This window comes from Quercus lobata, chromosome 7, assembly GCF_001633185.2.
Source record: "Quercus lobata isolate SW786 chromosome 7, ValleyOak3.0 Primary Assembly, whole genome shotgun sequence".
Taxonomy (NCBI): domain Eukaryota; kingdom Viridiplantae; phylum Streptophyta; class Magnoliopsida; order Fagales; family Fagaceae; genus Quercus; species Quercus lobata.
The window spans coordinates 1,604,763-1,625,889 of NC_044910.1; the positions used below are offsets into that span (position 1 = coordinate 1,604,763).

The 21,127-nt window shown below is 36.1% G+C and overlaps 2 protein-coding genes across 2 annotated transcripts in view; both read left to right on the forward strand.

The window, feature by feature from the left end:
* The first annotated feature begins 607 nt into the window (after nucleotides 1-607).
* On the forward strand, nucleotides 608-10,316 carry LOC115953749 (kinesin-like protein KIN-14L). The gene is made up of 20 exons (XM_031071519.1): nucleotides 608-667; nucleotides 862-970; nucleotides 1,296-1,453; nucleotides 1,723-1,869; nucleotides 1,963-2,227; nucleotides 2,790-2,890; nucleotides 3,009-3,080; nucleotides 4,306-4,407; nucleotides 4,802-4,876; nucleotides 5,308-5,389; nucleotides 5,838-5,933; nucleotides 6,335-6,508; nucleotides 6,590-6,696; nucleotides 6,919-7,097; nucleotides 7,225-7,389; nucleotides 7,542-7,792; nucleotides 7,991-8,154; nucleotides 8,811-9,499; nucleotides 9,604-9,785; nucleotides 9,918-10,316. The coding sequence occupies exons 2-20, from the start codon at nucleotides 904-906 to the stop codon at nucleotides 9,992-9,994; spliced, it is 3,153 nt and encodes a 1,050-aa protein (XP_030927379.1). The 5' UTR covers nucleotides 608-667; nucleotides 862-903; the 3' UTR covers nucleotides 9,995-10,316.
* Nucleotides 10,317-12,175: 1,859 nt separating this feature from the next.
* LOC115952215 (kinesin-like protein KIN-14L) overlaps nucleotides 12,176-21,127 on the forward strand; it is a 43,383-nt gene continuing 34,431 nt past the window's right edge. The window contains exon 1 of the mRNA XM_031069294.1: nucleotides 12,176-12,301. The gene's annotated coding sequence lies outside the window, so the exon portion shown is untranslated. The remainder of the gene's footprint in view (nucleotides 12,302-21,127) is intronic.

Below are 21,127 nucleotides of genomic sequence, written 5' to 3' on the forward strand. Positions count from 1 at the left end.
CTAAGTTTGCACCTTTTATTTAAGGACGTAAAGTTTATTAACTAATTACACTTCTTGAGAGTTGAGACTCAATACATGAAAAATATGAGTTCTAATTGTTAATTATAAGGGTTTTTTTTGTCTTAAATGTGATAATATTATTTTCTATTCATAATTAATTATACTATGGAATTTTAAAATAGATTTTTACAAGAAATAAAATTCCTATCTTGATTAAAAGAAAGAAAAAAGCTTGAATTTGAAATTACTAATTACTAGTACCTATATAAGGCAATCCATACACAAATGGAAAGAAATCACATTGAAGAGAATCCGATAGTCTCATACATTGAAATCACAAAACAAACCAAAACCCAAAGACCTCTAGTAGAAGCCCAACCCAAAAGTTCTTTTAAAATACAACACTCCTTACTATAAATCTGGTCCTTTGATTTATACTACTTGGTCAACAAAATAGACGGCTAGGATCAATCATTCTTACCTAAAGAAAAGCACATCTGTCCCTACTCATTTGAATTCAAAAAATTCAATTAGTAACGTTACGATTCCGAAACCTCAGGTTCGGATCCGAACCTAATAAAAAAGTTTATTAAAAAAAAAAAAAAAACCCAAAACCAAAACAACCATAGTTCACTCTCTCACTCTCTCTGTTCTATTTCAATTCCAAGTAATTTCTCTCTCTCTCTCTCTCTCTCTGTGTTTTCTGGGTCTTTATGGTTTTTCTTTAATCCCACAGTGAAAGAACTTGTACCCAGTAACTGAACTAGTATGTAAAATGGGAATGTGATTGCTTTCTTGGGTTTTTGATCACTGAAATGGAAATGTGATTTCTGGGTTTTAATGGGTTTCTGATATTTTCAGGTGCTTTTTCAAGAAAGCAAAGAGATTGGGTGGCTTTTTACAATGGAGGACAGTGCAAGAAGTGGGTTGCGTGAATTCAATTTGGCTTCAAGAAAGGCTGAGGAAGCAGGTCAGTCTTTCTCTTAATTTAGTTTCACGTTTTTGTGTATCTGTTTGGTTGCTGAGAGAAAAAAAAGAAAGTTGAAGAATTGAAAAGAAAGTGATGGAAAGTTTGAATTTTTTTAATGAGCGGTTGTTTCTGTTTTTTCCAAGAAATGAGGTACAAATCCAAGTTTAGGTTTTTGGTTTTTTGAGTCATAGTGTTAGCTTATTATTGTTGTTATTTATTTATTTTTGTGATTTCTTGCATTTTCTTGGAAGCCAAACATGGAAATATTATTGGTTTTTTCAGGAATGAGTGTTAATGATCCCTTTTCTTATGTTAATTTTTGCAGCTTGGAGGCGATACCAAGCAGTCAGTTGGCTTGAAAGTTTGGTGGGTCCACTGGACATATCGAAGCAGCCATCAGAGAGGGAGTTCATTTCTTGCTTGAGAAATGGTCTGGTCTTATGCAATGCCATCAACAAGATTAACCCAGGAGCAGTGCCCAAGGTATTACATTGCTACTTGAGGTTTTAATACCTATCTACCTTCTTGTTTGGTTGCTGAGAAACCTGAGGAAAGTGAACCACTGAATGTTTATGTTATATGTTGATTTCGTTTTTTCAAAAGTTAACAATCCCACCTTTACCAAATTATGCTCGATACTCTTATTAGGCTGTGATTAGTCATTTTGTGTGTCCCAAATTGAGATTAGGCATCATTTTTTTTAAAATTTTAATTTTAATTCTGATTGCTTTGATTTTGATTAATATTTTAAGGTTGTGGAGAATCCGTCACATTTACAATCGGTCCCCTGGGAATCGCAGCCACTGCCTGCCTATCAGTACTTTGAGAATGTCCGGAACTTTTTGGTGGCTGTTGAAGAGCTGAAGTTGCCTGCTTTTGAAGCTTCTGATCTTGACAGAGTAAGCTATATACATTATTGTATATGGATGCGCATATATATGTATGTACTATGTACCTATTGCTAAGTAATTGTTGGAATGCACTTTTCTCAGGATGCAATGGAGGCAGGGTCAGCAGCAAAGGTTGTCGACTGCATATTGACTCTTAGATCATATCATGAATGGAAGCAGATGGGTGGTGGGAATGGATTTTTAAAAAATGTTAAATCTCCATTCTCCGTGCATTCTGCTAGTAGGATGCATCCTAGAGCCTCAGCTGCAATCTCGTCAGACTCCTGTAGGCGCTTAGATATGTCTGCAACATGTGAGAAACAGCCACCTATTGACAGTGACAATCAAAAACAGCCACCTATTGAAGGTCAAATTGTCACTCTTCATTATGCATTTGTCTATGTTTCATATATGCATATAGTCTACAAGGTAGTTATACATATGTACTAATATTTGCTAGATAATACATATGTACTAATATTTGCTAGATAAATCAATGAGGCGTTACTTAGCTTTGATCTTTTTTATAAGGCCAATGTACATAGACAATTTCACAGTCATTGTTAAATATCATCAAAATCAATGTCAAACTCATTGAATTAAATAGCAGCGAATATGGTTAGTAATAAGATTCCATCAATAGACTTCTGAGTTAAAATAACTGCATTTATATACAAGTAGTAAAGCTCTTGAACTAAAATAATCTATCAGGATTCTTTCACTCATTGTTATAGCAAATCAAATGTTTCATAAGGTAACTTGTATAGACATTTCTAGAAATTTTGCATAATGGCATTGGTTGCTAAAGAAAGATCCAGAATGATTTCACATAATGTTGTAAAATAAATATTTAGATGGTACTTATTTTGTCTTCCCTTTTACTTGGTGAATACAATGTTATTCATTCTACTTTTGTCCATGTGATGCAGCAGATATAGAATTAATTGTCAAGTTAATTGTTGACTGCATGGTTGACTCAAAAGAAAACATTGATGAGAACCTCCTTGCTTCCTCCCGTAACCGAAACATGGTAACAATGAGTTACATCATTAGAGAAGTTTACTTTGATTCTACTTATAAATATTGAATTATAGTCAGATTTGAACTTGATTTTTTTTTTTCCTTCTTATATTTCTCTTCTGCTACAGGATCCAGTAAAGCTATTCAGTAGAATCATGTCAAGTTGTTTGGAGGAACAGGTTCAGAATAAGTTCCCTGAGGTCCGTTTTATTTGACTCATGAAAAGATTTTATTCTTTTCCTAGACACATTCTGAAGATATGTTTAATTTTCAAGTGTGAGGGTCTGTTTATTTATTTATTTTTATATTGAATTACACAGCTGTAGATTAGGATAACCAAATAGAACTTTCAAAAAAATTTACCTTTTTTATTCTTGGTTTGGCTCATCTTTTTTTTATCAGTTTTAGTGTAAGGGACTGATGTCGGGAAAAGCTCTGTGGTTTAGGGAAACTTTTCTTTGCTATAGTGTAGTAGGTCTTGTTATGATTAAAATGGGAGATTAAGTAGGGAACATTACATGTGATAACGTATATTTCTTCCTTGGATTGCTGTGCCCATACTCGTGTCAAACCCAGGGAATACTTTTTCTGGTGCACCAAGCAGTACTTATATCTGTTGAATTTCTTTGTGAACCTACACAAAGACTTCGTTAATTAGTTTGACAATCACTTGGTTTCCACATCACAATTGCATGTCAGAGATAAATTGTTATGTAATAGCTATTAAGCGATCTGATTTCTAAGCTAAATAAAGATAACAATTTAAGGCCTGCAGTTACCAATTAGTCAGGATTAAGGCTTAGTTAAGTTGAGTTGATGCAGCAATCAGAAATAGGTGAAGGTTAATAGTTTACAGTATACTTATTATTATTTACTAAAACAGTACATAATTGATATAATCATAATCAGAATAAGAGTTGATACAGTAGCATGTACATTTGACAATCTTATTTGACCACATTTTAACTATCAATAATTTGTTCTTTTTTACTTGTCAATGGAAATAAGTAATAATCAACATTATTAGATCTGAACTCATTATTGTAATGATGGAAAACGCTCTTTTGGACCATCAGTTAAAAAGTTATTGTAGGTTTGCCACTGAAATATGTCAGTGGCATTAGGTTTGTGCAGTCTGGGTGTTTAATCACCTAACTTAAAATATAGGCTAGAAAAGTGTACGGTGAACTATTAGAAATTAGTTGTCACCACCAAGGGGACTCTAGGATCTTTGGTTTCAATTAGATGCATCATCTATTTCCAATTGTTGTCTTACTGCATAACTGTTTCCCCTTTCTTTATTTTAGCCTGGTAGAAATTTAATTTCAAATTAACTTCTTGTAGTCTTAATTTGAAAAGTTTGGGTTTATTTATCATTTTAAGTTTCTCTTCCCTAAAAGCTTTTATATCTTCTGCCAAAATCAGTTGCAAATGAAGTTAAAAGATTTATTGAAAGATAGAAGTAGCTCAGCTCTCCGATCGACACATATGCCTTTGGAGGAAATATCTCCCCTTGAAAATTCCAAGGTATCATCTTATGCTTAATCTTATTATAAAAAAGGTTGAAGTCTCAAAGCAAAGAAAAATTACTAGTTATGTCAATTATAGAGTTTACTTCTAAACCGGTTTGTAGAAAAATTCTTCCAATTCACTAAGTGGTGATTCAAACGATCATTCAGGTGTCCTTTTAGTCACACGAACTATTTAATGAGTCATGTGATTTAATACATGTGGATGGTTTTATAAATTGACACATAATGTGTTGGAGGATATTCCTCCAAACTGGTCTGGATGAAACTTGTCCAAGAAGGATGTTATTTCACCATATGAAATGTTTTTATTCCTCACTTTAGCTTGATTTAAATATTGTGTTAAACGTTGCACCTGATTGTCATTTGACTTTTGTACATCTCTTTTATAGAGTTGCAGAGCTTGCTTGAGCAAAGGTAACTGCAAACATAGGAGTCTATTTCAAATGCAAGAAAAGGAACTTTTGGTAAGGGTTTTTTTTTTTTTTTCCTTTAATTTGCTCCCAATCCTAAACTTCTTGTAGATTTTGAGGAAAAAAATTTCTTCCATTGTCTGAAGGTTACCATTTACACTGTTTGAATGGCTTATGTGGCATACTCAAGTTCCTAATCAGATATGATGAGTTTTAAAATTGGTTTGATTATAAAATTCTGATTAATTTTAACAGTGAAGAGTTTTGATTATCTTTCAATCCTGATTGATAATTTAAACATGGTAGCATAGAGATTAATGTAATTATTCCCATTTAACATCAAATCTTATTACAAAATTTCTGTTTAAATCAAAGGGCAACTGGAAAATGCGGTTGGTTTTCTAATATGATTACAAAAAGACATGCATTGGAGGAGTGTTGCATATATCTAATCTTAATCTGAGAATGTTGTGTTCATATTGCAGGATCTCAAGGGCCTTTTGTCATCAACAAAGAGGGAATTCAACTACTTGCAGTCCCAGGTGCAGAGAGATTTGAAAGACCTAGGTATGTTGCTAGGGGAACTAGAATCAGTGAATTGTTAATGTTCTGGTGATGGATTATAACTGTAAATTAGTTATCAAAGTTCAAATCAACTTATATTATCTTTTAAAAAAAGTAAAGACCAAACCAGTGCCCATTTTTGTAATTTGTGTCAATTTATAAAGATATTTTTGTTAGACCATGTTCTTTTTCATCCATACTGACGGAGTAAACTGCAATTGTGACTCCACTTGCTACGTTTTAGCATAATCTGATATTCATCAATGATTTCTGAAAAGCAGGGGGTTCTTTAGTACTTTTGTTCTTGAAAATATACATATGTTTTAGCAATTAATACTTTTTTTTACTGATCAATCAATGTCTTGAATGATCTTGCCATATGCACATTATAGAGGCCTTTACAATAAATTTTTCTTGAAGTGTAAAATATGCTATTTTTTTGTTGGTTCAGAAAGTCAGGTACAGGAGTTGTCTTTTGCTGCTGTTGGATATTACAGGGTTGTAAAAGAGAACAGAAATTTATACAACATGGTCCAGGATTTGAAAGGTTGGTGTACTTTTGAGACACAAAAGTTGACTATGAGTGCGTTTGGGAAGCGCGTTTTGCGCTTCCCAGACGCACGTTTACGTTTCACAATTTTTTTTTTTTTTGTAAAGCAGTAACTTTTTGACTTTTCTGATGTGAACAGTGCTTTTATGTACTGTTTATGGGTCCCACAAAATACACTTTTCAGCAATTTTTCATTAAAAATGGGTCCCACGATACTATTCACACATTTAAAAATTATTTTGCTACAGTGTTTTTCAGTTTTCAATTTCAGTTTTCAGTTTTCAGCTGTATCCAAACGGACCCTATATGTATATGTCTCTTTTTTTGTTGTTGTATTTGAAGGGACAGTTTTATTTTCAGCATTAAGGTGAATCTAATGATTAATTCCTGATTTTCAGGTAATATTCGAGTTTACTGTAGAATTAGACCATCTTTCAGTTATGAAGCCAAAACTGTGATAGATTTCGTTGGAGACAATGGTTCACTTGTGATCTTAGACCCACTAAAACCACAAAAAGATGGAAGGAAAGTTTTTCAGTTTAACCGGGTGTTTGGTCCAGCTGCCACCCAAGGTAATATCACATGAGATTCTTCTAATTTATGGCTCTTACATTAAGCAGATTTTTAATCAATATTGTCCTTTTAATTTTCAGATGAGGTTTTTAAGGACACACAACCACTAATTAGGTCTGTGATGGATGGTTACAATGTATGCATTTTTGCCTATGGTCAAACTGGATCTGGAAAAACACATACCATGGTAACATATATACATTTTCAGATTAAGCTTGATTATAATTACCTTCAGCAGCTTTTCCTATATCCTATTTCTTATTTGTTCTGGATACCTTTACTGTGATAATGAATTGCCTTTATGATTTGTAATCCATGTATACAGAACAAAGGGTGGCTATAGGCTATTAAGAGTTTTTCATAATTTCTAACCATGATTCTTCCATCTGACTCTTTTATATGGTGACAGAGTGGTCCATCAGGTGGGTCAATGAAGGACAGGGGGATTAATTATCTTGCTCTGAAAGATCTGTTCCAGCTGTCTAATAGAAGGAAGGACATCATAAATTATGACATTCATGTCCAGATGGTCGAAATATATAATGAACAAGTACGAGACCTGCTTACAGAAGATTCATCAACCACCAAATATCCTTTCATATTGGCTTTCTAACTTTACAAATGAACCTTGATATGTCGTAGAAGATGAAACTCTATATCTTATGGTGTTTTTATTACGTATATTTAGTAAATCTATTTTCTTAACTAAGCATACATTAGAGATTCGGAGCTGTACTGGTGACAACGGCTTAAGTCTTCCAGATGCTACAATGCATCCTGTTAAGTCCACCACTGATGTTCTGAATTTGATGAAACTTGGTGAGGTGAATCGTGTTGTCAGCTCTACCGCAATTAACAACAGTAGTAGTCGTTCCCACAGGTTAGTATTTAGGAGCTGATTCCGGATCTATTTAAATTTAGTAGATATTGGAGAAAGAAATCTTTTTTTTTTTCACAGCTGGACTATACAGTATTTGAAGTTTGTCAAGTTTGAAAATGATAAAGATGTGGTTGTTTTGCATGTATATGCAGTGTCCTCACAGTACATGTGCATGGAAAAGATATATCAGGAAGCACTCTCCATAGTTGCCTGCATCTGGTAGACCTTGCCGGAAGTGAACGAGTGGACAAATCTGAAGTTACAGGAGACAGGCTTAAGGAGGCACAGTATATTAATAAGTCTCTTTCTTGTTTAGGAGATGTTATTACAGCCTTGGCTCAGAAAAGCTCTCACATTCCTTACCGAAACAGCAAACTCACACTTCTTTTGCAAGACTCCTTAGGTCTGCAATGTGCCTCTTTCCAAACCACTAGCTTGTTTCTTTATAATATAATCTGTTTTTTAATTGGTTCTCCAATCAGATCATGTCACATTACTTTATAGGATTGTTTCTTTCAAAAGGATTAGATTCATTTTCTAAATAGAAAATCATATGATCTTTGTATTGACAATATCTTCTACGTGGAAATTTGTATTATAGGTGGACATGCTAAAACATTAATGTTTGCTCATGTGAGTCCGGAAGAAGATTCATTTGGTGAAACAGTCAGTACTTTGAAGTTTGCTCAGAGGGTTTCAACTATTGAACTTGGTGCTGCTCGTGTGAACAAGGAGAGCAGTGAGGTTATGCAACTCAAAGAACAGGTAATCAAATTCACTTAAATTTCCATTTCAGTTGTGCTTTGTAATTCTTCATTTTATATCCCCTTCAGTCTCCCATCTTTGGACCAATTGGTGCTGTCATTCATATTAAAAGTTGATCGGCTGTCTGGAATCTGGATTTTCTTCTGCAAGCCCACTTTATTTGGGCCATCCTGCAGCTATGGAGCTTTAATAGAGCATTAGTAGTTTTTCAGGCACTAGTACCAGTCATGGTTAATTGTGATTTCAGGATTATCTTGTTGGAAACCATTTCCAATGTCAACGTTTTTTTTTCAAGAAAAAAAGAATGCTATAGTCAGTGTTTGTATTATTGATTTGGATCCCTTCCTAGTTCGGAACATTTGTCAGGGAAATATTTTTGTTTGGAAATTTCATGGCACAAAATCTGTTCTAATTGAAGATTATTGCTATTTCAACAACTTATTAATTTAAAGGCTCGTGTTTTCTTGTGTGCCTGTAATTGTACAATAGAGAATTGTTAGTCTTTTTGTTGGTTTCTTTGACTTTTATGTGTCTTAGAAAAAACAAATGGATAGACAAATGTCTGGCTATGATAGGTCATGTATGCTATATGTTTGGCTCCTCTAATAGAAGCCAAGAAATGTTTTCTCTTATTCATTGATTATTAAATTCTGCAGATTGAGAGCCTTAAAAAGGCCTTGACAAGAAAGGAAACACAGAATATGCAGTTCAGCAAAATAAAGGAGCCAAGATCTCCAACTGAAAGACCAAAAGCAGTGCCTGAGAGAACCCCTCCACGTCCTCGAAGACTGAGCATTGAAAATTGTAGCGCCACAAAGACTGAGAAAGCAATGAATAATGAAGATAGGAAGGGAACCCCTTCCATACCAACTCGTTCAAGAAGATTGAGTTCAGAAGGTCAAAAATATGCTAAGAAGGATAATTTGCTGATAAAATTGTCAGATGATGCAATCAAACCTCAACCATTTGATGCAGTATCAATCCCAAAGTATGGCCAAATTCAAGATGCAGAAGCAGTTACAAGGCCTTTTGGGCATTTCAGCAATGGTGGTTCCATGATGGAGGCCTCTCATGCCAAGGCTCCTCGAAGTCCTACTAGTACTACCTATCAGAAGCGAGTTATTAGAACAGATGGTAGAACACAAATTCCTACTCTTCAGCTACCAAAGTCACCTGAACCGCCGATACATGCCAGAAATGAGGTTCAGAATATGATGCAAAGTGAGCTCACTCTTTCTACAGATTTCCAAACACCCAACTTGATTGGTAGCACAAATGGTAAGGGATCTCAAATAAGGAGATCACTGCGGACAATTGGAAAACTGATTAACGTCTCTGAGAAAAGGTGAGACTAGTTTGTTTAGGGGAAAAAAAGGTTCATTTCTAATAATAGAGAGGAACTCTGGCTGGCACACTATATCATTTCAACATTTCAATGTAAAATTTCAGGAACCAACAGAATTTGATGGAACTCCAGACACCCATCAAAGGTGCTACTAATGTCATTGGTCCCAAGTCACCAGTGACAGCTAATGCTAGGACTCATAGGAGACAATCACTAACTGGCATTCCAGCGTCAGGGTCTGACAAGTCCCGAAGATCTTCTCTTGGAGGGAAGTCAAATGATTCTAGTAAGTAAACTAATACAAGTGTCATTGCATGAGATTAGTATTGGTTACACACTTACACTATCCTTAAACCATATTACAAGCGAAATCTTCTTTGTCTTTATGATCTGAGATCAATGTTGTTTTCTTTTGTAGACACAAAAGAAAATAGGAATGCTAAGACACCTCCTCCAGTACACCCATCAACAAAGATAAGTAAGAGGTGGCTATAAATAGTATGATGATGCTAGTTGTATGACTGCAGCGGCGGTGCTTTGACTCGAAGCATACTGACATTGCTGACATTTGAGTTACAACATAACTCCAACATTTGCCTAGAAAGAGATTTTTGCTGTCGGATTGTGTTATCTGAGGTGATCAACATGCTGCCCACGTAGAAAGGGAATAAAATGTCTCCTTGTTATTGATCTACTTGATTCTATAGCCCAATTTTGACTGCAAAATGTCTTTGCTTGTTAACTAATTCTTCATCACTTCATGTAAAAATACTGAAACGCTGTGATTTTTTTTGTAATAAAAGGTTTCGTTTTCCAACTGGTATGTTACTTAAGTTTAAATTTATGTTTGGTTAAATAAAATTTTGTTTTATACCAATGTTATATATAACATTTATAATTTTATATATAGCAAGAAAAAGTTTAAAGAAGGCATTAACTCTTTTTTTTTTTGGATGATTCTGCACATCTTATTCTCTGCCATCGATATGCCATTCATATGGTAAACAGAAGCCTATAACCATTAATATGAACAATTACGAGCTCTGAACATAATTGCTGGAGTGGCCACATATGATAGCAACTAAGAAAGTGCAACAAGTCGAGAACTGAATATCACTTGTTATTAATAGGAAAGAAATGCTGTCTATAATGCTGGAAAGTGCAACAAATTTGCCTCGGCAATTTCAATCACTATATATAGTATAATCCCATTAGCATATCTGGAACACCATGTAACTTAGTAGCAATTTTATTTATATGCTTCCTAATCATCATACCCAAAAAAAAGGGGGAAAAATAGGAATAGCACATTTAAAATTTAAACAAAACCAAAATAATATGGTCTTGATACAGAGGGAGAGAGAGAGAATCATGGTTTTATTTAGGTTAAAATGCAAAACTGATCCTCTAAGTTTCACATTTTGTCATTTCAGTCCTCTAACTTTAGTTTTGGTCAATTCAATCCATTAAGTTTCAAAAGTGTTTCAATTCAGGCATTCCACTAACTTCTGTTAATGCTCTAACGTTAAGTGTTTTTTTTTCCTTCTTCAATTTTTTATATTAAAAAAATGCAAAAAACTAATTTAAATTAAAAAAAAAAAAAGAGAAAAAGAAAAGAAAGCAAACTCACTCACATGGAGTAAATCGGAGACAGATTTAAGGAGAGATGTATTTTTATTGATCTTAGGAAAGTGGTCCTAATTTTTAGGTAATGTGTATATATATTTTTACTGGATTGTTCTTTTGTTTTATTTTCACTTAAATCTAGGATATAGAGGTATTTTTAAACTAAAAAAATAGTAATAATTTATTTTTAATGAAATTATAATAATTATTTTATATTGATTACAAGCATTAAGAAAACAATTGTTACCATCGCACACCCTTGGTGCGGTGGTCACTCTACAAGTATAAATGTTTATGAAGTGTAGGGGACAAAAGCCGATGTTCAAGTTTTCAAGAGGAAGTTTCAAACACATATACACTTAAATTAGACTAGACTAAAAATTCTATCTTATAAAAAAAAAAAAGAAGAAGAAGATAACAATTGCTAAATCAATTGAATTCTAAAATACCGTTTGTTGGGTCACAATTTAGGAAAAATTATTGTGTACTCTTGGAGTACCATAAATGCATACTCCTCCCTCTCACATGAATGGTGGGTCCCACCATGAATTTAATTAGTGAGACAATAATTTTCCCATAATCTAGTATTGTAAGAATAGGGAGTATGCATTTATGATACTCCGGAGCACACAATAATTTTCCTATAATCTAGTATTGTGAATTAAGAAAATTAACTAAGAATTGTAATCAATCACCAATAATATTGTCACCAAATTTACAATGTCAAAATATCAATCTTACACAAAAGCACCAATCTTTATATGAAAATCCTTTCTCCTTAAACGGAAAAACCACAATATAAACTATATGTGTTGCATAAACTAAAATCACACACTATTTCAGTTAAATGGTGAAAAATTGTGTTTTCCTGTTTCAAAATTATAAATTTATAACTCATGGCTGCGTGTGAGTCTGACGTTTAATTGGTCATTGCCTCATTGCAGAGTTGGCACGTGTTTCTATAGTAAAGTTGTAGCAAGCGCGCCCATTTGTTCGAAATGAAATCTCCGTGAAAGTTCTCTCCAAAACGCGTATGGTTTGGTTCTTTGGCGATACATACAACCATGGTTTCACAGACGGAGAGTTTTTTCCGGAAGCGAAGGTGACGATGGGAACCACCCACTCCAACCACAACAGAGATTGAAGATGAAATCAAATCAGACACCGCCACTGCTGGTACATAATTTTCTATACCATTAACATATTTTATTTTTTTATAATTTTCCCAATAAACGTAAATGTTTAATTTTCCGATCTGGGTATTTCATAACGTTTATTGAAAAATTATCGTAGTTTTTGTGTTCGTATCAAACTGTTTCTTGTGAAGTATTTGGGATATTCAGTTGTGTTAATTTTGTTTTTGAAGGTGTCAAAAGCCAAGAAAGTGTCAAATTCTGGAAATTGGGTTCCTAGTTTTTTTTTTTTTTTGGTAGTTCTTGACTTGTTGTGTTGGGTTTTTAGGAAGTGGGTCCTAGTTTTTCAGCACATGAATGTTAGATACCATTGTATAGATAGATTGAATTCAATTAGGAATGGGGAGCAAGAAGGAAGGACAATCCTCAAGCCACATCTGAGGCTCTTCCTTTTGCTAATGAGAAAACGTTGCTAGCTCTTGAGTTGCATAGTTACATTATTTTCTGCACAACTTGGAAAGAAATACATTCAAGGCTTTAACATGTGTTGCCTAATATCATCTAGCAATAGTTTTGCATAATCATTCCATATGTTCAGTTAGTGATTTGATAAATTTATGTAATCTGAGTGATTGATTGTATGGTCCCCAGTTGTATACTCCTTCTATACTTGGATCACTCTATTCTTTGACATTAATAAAACTTCATTATTTATCAAAGAGAAAGCTTGCTACTTTTGTAATTGCATTAACCAGCCCAGTGTCTTCACATTCCACAATCACTCAACTAAATCCTGTGACACGGCTCCATTATGTCACGCATGAAAGAGTTGTAATGCACATTCTTTTAATCAACTAGGAATCACAAACTCTCCCAGACAATGCAGTAAACACTTCACCTGCACTATCACGAATCACAGCTCCCACACCTTCAGTCACATCTCTGAAGCTCAAACCAGCAACATATAGCTTAAAACAGCTTGTATCAGGAGGTTACTACTTAACTAGATCTGGATTGAAGTGAATCTCCTGCTAGTTCTGTTCAATGGATGACATGGCTAACTAGACAGCACTAGAAGCTGTGATGTTAGGCAATGACATAGCAGCCCCCATACAAACTTCATTCCTACGATTCCATAGTTTCCACCCAACTGTGAGGAAGTTCTCAAGACAAGGAGACTCCCAATTTTTGAAAGCCTTGGTCCGTGTTTGAAGGATTCCCAAACTAGCGAACCAAGCAAAATTTTGGATCTTAAGGGGCATCTCTAGAGACCAATCATATTCCAGAATCATTTTGTCATTTTATCATTTGAAACACTTTCAAAAGTCATAATAGGGATGGAAACAGAAAAGATCTCAAACTGGAATCCACCTTCTTGCTGACTTGAGAAACAGAGGAACTCAAAAATAGGCAAAACTGGGAGGTTCTGACCTTGATTGACCCTTTGGTACAGAAGGTCAAGTGTTGAACGGCACTTTAAGGTCTTCAAACGACACTTAATTCCTGGACCAAAGTGCCAATATGTCTTGCCATCTTTTTTTTTCCGTTGTCCTATAACTGCTTCTTGATAGTTAAATGCACATGTTAGGAATTTTTAACTTGAATGGGAAGCTCAGATTAGGGTTAATTCATGTATCAAGGCCAATAAGTCAAAGTTAGAGTCAGTAACAAGTAGCTATAAAAAAAAAAAGTAGCACATGCATGGATCAATTAGATCAATTTTAGAGCTCATTTTACAGGTTTTTTTTTGCCGATTATCAAGTAATTTTTATTGCCAATATTCTGGGAAACCAGCACCAACATACAAAAAGGATTACAAAACCAACACACAGGCCAAAGCCAAAAACCTGAAACTAACAACACCCTCACCATGGAGGCAGCACCAACTACACATAGAAACACCAAAACTAAACAAATTAGCAGCTAAGGAAATACAACAAAAGCCTCTTTACGCAGTAACAGCCTGCAAAGAATATAAATCCAGCTTACTCAGGCCAACAATCCGTCTACCAGAGATACAACAAAATATAATAAGCCAAGGAGACCACAGCAAATTTCCATAACAACATTCCTGCAACCAGCTAAACCATAGCAGATACTAAGCACATTCTTTATCTTGTAGGGGCTTGATGCTTGAGGCTAGCTTCTGCAAATCCCCATCTATAGCTTGTTTCCCTATTAACTCTAGAATCAGCATAGGTTTTTCCACCCTCAATTCGAGGTCTAAGCTGTTTTTTGACTTCTTCCTCATATGTTGCTCAGATCTAACCAATCCTTGGAATATAACAGCATTTGTATGGGTGCAGCGATGAAGGGTTGCTGCACTGAGTCCTAGTTTACCACAATCTTATCTCAAGGAAGCGACATTTGGAATCCCAATCATCAGCAATGGATTCCTGACAACATGAATTTAGTTTTCCTCCATGACTTTTTGGAAAAGGAACACTTGGAAAATAGATGGCTTCTATTCTCCACAGCTGCCCTGTAAAGGACACATGGCATGTACCTGCCAATACCCCATTTTTTCAATCTTTCTCTGGTATTCAGCCTGTCCTTCGTTGCCAACCATGAGATGAAAGCAAGTCTTGGTATAGCTTTAGGAAACCAAATAACTTTCCACCATTCTACTTGAGGATAATCCTGCCTAATTTAATCCCAAGCACTAACAACAATGGACACTATTCTGGAAGGAATCCACCAATGCCTTATCATTATCCCCAAATTTGATCATAGGCAACTTGTGTAAGATAGTAACCAGGTTTTTTGACCTAACAGGACCCCAGTTTAATTTTCTACCATTCATGACACTAGCTAATTTGGCATTCACAGTGCTGGCAGCTTCGTAGACCACTCTATGACCAAACTTGTCCTAGAGAGGCCTAAATAGGTATATTAAAAACACCTTAATTTTAATAAATTATTCGTCACTAAATATGATTTAATAAGTTAAGGTGTTTTTAGTGACGAAATATTTTCATCACTGAATAGTGTTTTTAGCCAGGAAAACATTTAGCAACGAAAAGTTTTCGTCATTGAAAGGTTTTTTTTAAAAAAAACAAATCTGCTCTACATCTCATCCAACTTTAACCCAAATCACACTTAAATTGCACTGAACTATTTTTCTGAGAAATATGATTGGCTGTGCTTGTTCTATTAGATTTAGATTTGTTAATATGGGGTTTTTTGGGCTGCTGAGAAAAGATTGGGAAATCAATTTAGTAGTCTTAATGCTGTGGTCTGGCCTAGAAATTAACTTCCTTTATATTCCTCTATTTTCTCGGCAGTCAGACAGATTTGCTATGAAGTAGATAAGAGAAAAAGAATCAAATTTTGGAATTCCGTAATATAAAATTTTATAGCTTAAGAAGACTAAGCCTTTGATAACCAAACACTCACACACACACACACACACACACACACACACAAAGCACATACACGTATAAACCCCAGTTCATATTATCATGACATGCATATATGATCCATCAGTTGAACCAAAACAGTTACATATATTTCAGCTAATGATTTTTCTTTTTTGAATACTGCTATATTATGGTAATAATTAAAGAAAGGATAGGGAATATATATATTCCTGTGGGCTAGGTCATAGCATGAGGCGGCGGACTCTCACAGTTCTGTGCCTGGGGATGGTGCAGGTGCCGCTTTGTGATTGGTTGAAGTGCTTGTTGAAGCTGGGATATAGGTATCTGGATTCGGAGCAGATGGCTGAGTGTGACCCTTAAGAAGCTTCCGGCGTAGCAACGGAAACTCCGGAGATGGTGCAGGTGCCGCTTTGTGATTGGTCGAAGTGCTTGTTGAAGCTGGGATATAGGTATCTGGATTCGGAGCAGATGGCTGAGTGTGACCCTTAAGAAGCTTCCGGCGTAGCAACGGAAACTCCGGCGATGGTGCAGGCGCAGCTTTGTGATTGGTCGAAGTGCTTGTTGAAGCTGGGATATAGGTATCTGGATTCGGAGCAGATGGCTGAGTGTGACCCTTAAGAAGCTTCCGGCGTAGCAACGGAAACTCCGGCGATGGTGCAGGTGCCGCTTTGTGATTGGTCGAAGTGCTTGTTGAAGCTGGGATATAGGTATCTGGATTCGGAGCAGATGGCTGAGTGTGACCCTTAAGAAGCTTCCGGCGTAGCAACGGAAACTCCGGAGATGGTGCAGGTGCCGCTTTGTGATTGGTCGAAGTGCTTGTTAAAGCTGGGATATAGGTATCTGGATTCGGAGCAGATGGCTGAGTGTGACCCTTAAGAAACTTCCGGCGTAGCAACGGAAACTCCGGCGATGGTGCAGGTGCCGCTTTGTGATTGGTCGAAGTGCTTGTTGAAGCTGGGATATAGGTGTCTGGATTCGGAGCAGATGGGTGAGAATAACCCTTAAGAAGCTCTCGGCGTAGCAAAGGAAAATCACTAGCCAAGTCCTTTTTGCCGAACCCGGTGTCGCCGGTCTTCAGAGAATCGGGCACCGGCAGAGAGGTTGGAGGGACTTGAGGCTGCAGTGGACCAAAGATCTGGTTTTTCTTCATCATAATGGTAGCCTCGCCCTCAGGTAGTGCAGGCATACTTATCAGAAGAAGCACAACGAAAAGCATATTCCGAGAGGGTAGCATCTTTAGAGTAGAGCAAGAGATGGTTTCAGATAATTTTTGTGTGTAGAAAGTGGGGTGCATGGATGGTTATGCTTATAGTGAGAGAGTTGGTCATAGGAAGGGACAGGACTGGAGATAGCTTTCTGCTAGATCATTAGCTGTACAGACACAATGGGCCCCAACTATATTTATGACATGCTGATAGCTTTTTTGAGCAAAATGACATGCTGATAGAGAGTATTCAAAAGTTGCCCTTTACCTTAATCGTACTAGGAACAACTTCATTCAGCATATTCTTTGCACCAGATATTTCCGTTTTCAGCTCTGTCTCCATGTTATCCTCTCAACTACCTAAGTATCTTTATTAATCGCACCAATACGCGCCTTCTTTTTAAACAATACACGCACGCACCTTATCAATAAACAACTTTGTGCATATATAATAGAAAGTGTGTGGTCCATGTGGTCCATTGTTCTCGAAGGTGATTCAAAACACACTATTGATTCTCTGATGTGCGAGGATGTATCATTAGCAGACATTGGACATTGCTAGATATGCAAAACGTATTAGCGAGTTCTCGGTGTGGATAAAAGATGTTCCTTCACTTCTCTTTGCTGCAATTCAAGCCGATTCGGCTTTCATCAATTAAAAATTACAATGTTCTCTCTCAAAAAAAAAAAAAAAAAAAATCTAGAGGTCAATTCTCACCATAAATACTTTCAATGTAAGGCAAACATTGATTATCCAGAAGGATGCATTTCGAGTTCGACCCTTAGAAATTTGGAAATATGCTTATTGGAAGTTGAAGTTTTACGAATGGAACTCAAAACGAAAAGTGTATTGTTTTTAAAATTACTATATTTCTTTCTTTTGCATAATGATTCAACAGTTTTTAACTTGCCCACTAACCTAGACTATTAAATTTAATTATCACCCATTTAGTATAATGACTAAGATAAAAAAAATACTAATAAAATAAATAAATAAATTAATAGTAGCCAAACCATTATTTAAATTTCAATATATAAAAAAATATAATTAAATACAACCAATTACATGATATATTGTAGTATATTTTTATTAGGTATAATAATAGTTTGTTATGTTCATTCATAATGATATATAATAAATTTGTTATTTTAATAACAAATAAAGATGAAAAAGAAAGGTCATAAGAGAGTTTATGAACCATACCATTACCTGATCACTTGGGGACTCTAAATTTTGAGATTTCAAGTTTATACCATACACGTGGTGGATGTAAGATGTGTAATTGATAAATATTGCTTGGTGAAATCAAAAAGTCACACTCTCTACTTCATAAAAATGATGGAAGAACGGAAGAAGTTTTTTTTTTTTTTTTGATGGGAGAACTGAAGAAGTTAAAAAAGAAGTACTGGAAGAAAAAAAAGGTAGATGAGTTAGGATCGATGTTGGAGATTTAAGGGACATTGGCTAAGAAAAGTGTAAAGACTGCTTAGTTAGCAAGTGTCTATCCAAATGTATCTGCCAGCGAAAGCTGGTGCTATCTGCAACTATATGGTGGTGCTAATTAGATAAGTCGCAAAATTGAAGGATGAAAACTTTTTTTTCACTTTTATCTGTTGAGATAATTATTTAAAAAGATTGTGTGTTTATTGTAATTTTGTAAATGTCTAATTATTGTAATTTTATTGATATACTATCACAGATATTTTTTTTTAACCGGAGAATGAGGGGCCAAATGCATATCAATTCCTTAAAAAAAATTAAAATGATTTGGATGACTCATAGTTAAGTATATCTACTCAATCTTTTTCAAAAATTTGGGGGGACTATAGCCCCCTTTGGCCTCAATGTGGCTCCGCCACCCATTGCTGTAAAAATGACCATATAAATTATATGAATGGAGCAAAAAAAAAAAAAAAAAACTCTTGTTAAGCGTAAAATGGACGCAAGCCGACTCCTGTAATTTGCCCTAGCCTAACTAGTAGTACATTTCCTTCTCAAAAAAAAAAAAAAAAAACCTAGTAGTACATTTTTTTGGGTCATGTATTGCGGCATGTGAGTGTGTCTTGCTGTTCGTTTTTGAAGTCGTACATTGCCCCTTTTTTGCTCAGTGGTGAGGTAGAGCTGAGTCATAAATTTAAACGCACTTTCTTATCTGGTGGGAGGAGCTGGGAGGACCATCCTCCGGGAGGTTTCAATAATTTTTTTTTGTTTTAGACACTCAATTTTTTTTTTTTCAATTTGTTTTAAATCAATTTGAAGGACCTAGTTTTTTTTTTTATTGGATGTCGAACAATCCTTTATTTGTAAGCATGTTTTAAGTAGGCTATGCGTACGCCATACGTTTGGAATAGGAGTTTAAACACATGTTTTCAGTTTTTAAACAATATTACACGTATTTTCATATGCATTTTTACCCGCACATATTTCCAAAAAATACAAACAACGTTACCAAATGGCCCCTAGGATTTATTTTCTTAGCCAAGTATGCTAGAGTTTTTTTTTTTTTTTTTTTTTTTAAAAACATTGAAATTAATCCCAATGTTTTGAATTCCGTTTCAGATGTCGTGCTGAATTGGCTACTAGAATGGAATATTTTGATACTAATGTGTATCGGTGTATTGTTATGGGGTTACGTACCGAATATATATATATATATATATATATATTGAATAATATAAAATTTTAATTAAAAAAATAAGTACTAATTTGAATTAATATTGTGGGGCCCAAATAATTTATGGGCCGGGCCCATTTACCCGTGAGGGGGCCAGAGGCCCAAACCGAGGAAAGGCTATGGCCCAAGCTCGGCAGGATAGCCTTGAAATTCAGCCAAGGACAGTTCTGTCCTCGGCAGACCCAAAGTCCCACCAGAAAAAGGGGTAAAAGCGGGATAGGGCTAAAACTAGGAAGAAAAATCTAAAATATCCAGGGAAAGCTGCCCTTACTGCCATTCAATACTCTGAACCTGACAGAGTCGCATTCTTTGGCTTTTACAACCACCCCCAACGACTTTGAGTATGGGCTGATGGGACAAGTATCAGTCTTGGAAAGGTTGACCCTATACGTGGACGAAGGACAATGAACGCAGGCAAATATAAAAGGAAAAATAAGTAACCTAAAGAAGAGACTGGGAAAAATGGCCAAAAACCAGAGCCTCCCAGCCAACCTCTAGGAGAAAGATTCCAGGGGTGAAGACAACCTAGCCACGAATGAATACCACGAAAAACCCACCGCCTGGCGTCCAAGGCCTAACCTTTCAAACCCACGCTCTACAAATGATATTGTTAGGGCCTTTTTACGTGCGAACTCGACACTGTTACGGTCCGCCGCGAATCGCGTCCTTACAATTGGCGCCGTCTGTGGGAAAGGCTTGTGTGTTGGCATAGGAGGTAGGTCGAGATAGTTCCTTTGTCATTTCTAACAATTGGTTATAGAGTTTTAGCGTAAAGTTCTGCTAGGGGCTATGCTTCTTGATTAGGGGCTACGCTTGCCAGCGTTAATCGCGCAGATAATTCTAGGGGCTTGGCCGAGGAGCTAACTCCCTTAAAGCCAAGTTCCAGCGCTAAAAAGAAAAACTAGGTTTTGGACAGAATCAAGGCATTGCATAGTCCTCGGACTCAAGCCTATGGGGAAACCAACTACCTGGATGAGAAAACTAGGTTTTGGACAGAACCAAGGCATTGCATAGTCCTCGGACTCAAGCCTATGGGGAAACCAACTACCTGGATGAGGAAAACTAGGTTTTGGACAGAACCAAGGCATTGCGTAGTCCTCGGACTCAAGCCTATGGGGAAACCAACTACCTGGATGAGGAAAACTAGGTTTGGACAGAACTAAGGCATTGCATAGTCCTCGGACTCAAGCCTATGGGGAAACCAACTACTTGGATGAGGAAAACTAGGTTTTGGACAGAACCAAGGCATTGCATGGTCCTCGGACTCAAGCCTATGGGGAAACCAACTACGGACTGGAGAGGAAACCAACTACCTGGATGGGAAAACTTGGGTTTTGACAGAACCAAGGCATTGCATGGTCCTCGGACTCAAGCCTATGGGGAAACCAACTACCTGGATGAGGAAAACTAGGGTTTGGACAGAACCAAGGCATTGCATGGTCCTCGGACTCAAGCCTATGGGGAAACCAACTACCTGGATGAGGAAAACTAGGTTTGGACAGAACCAAAACATTGCATGGTCCTCGACTCAAGCCTATGGGAAACCACTACTTGGATGAGGAAAACTAGGTTTTGGACAGAAACCAAGGCATTGCATAGTCCTCAGACTC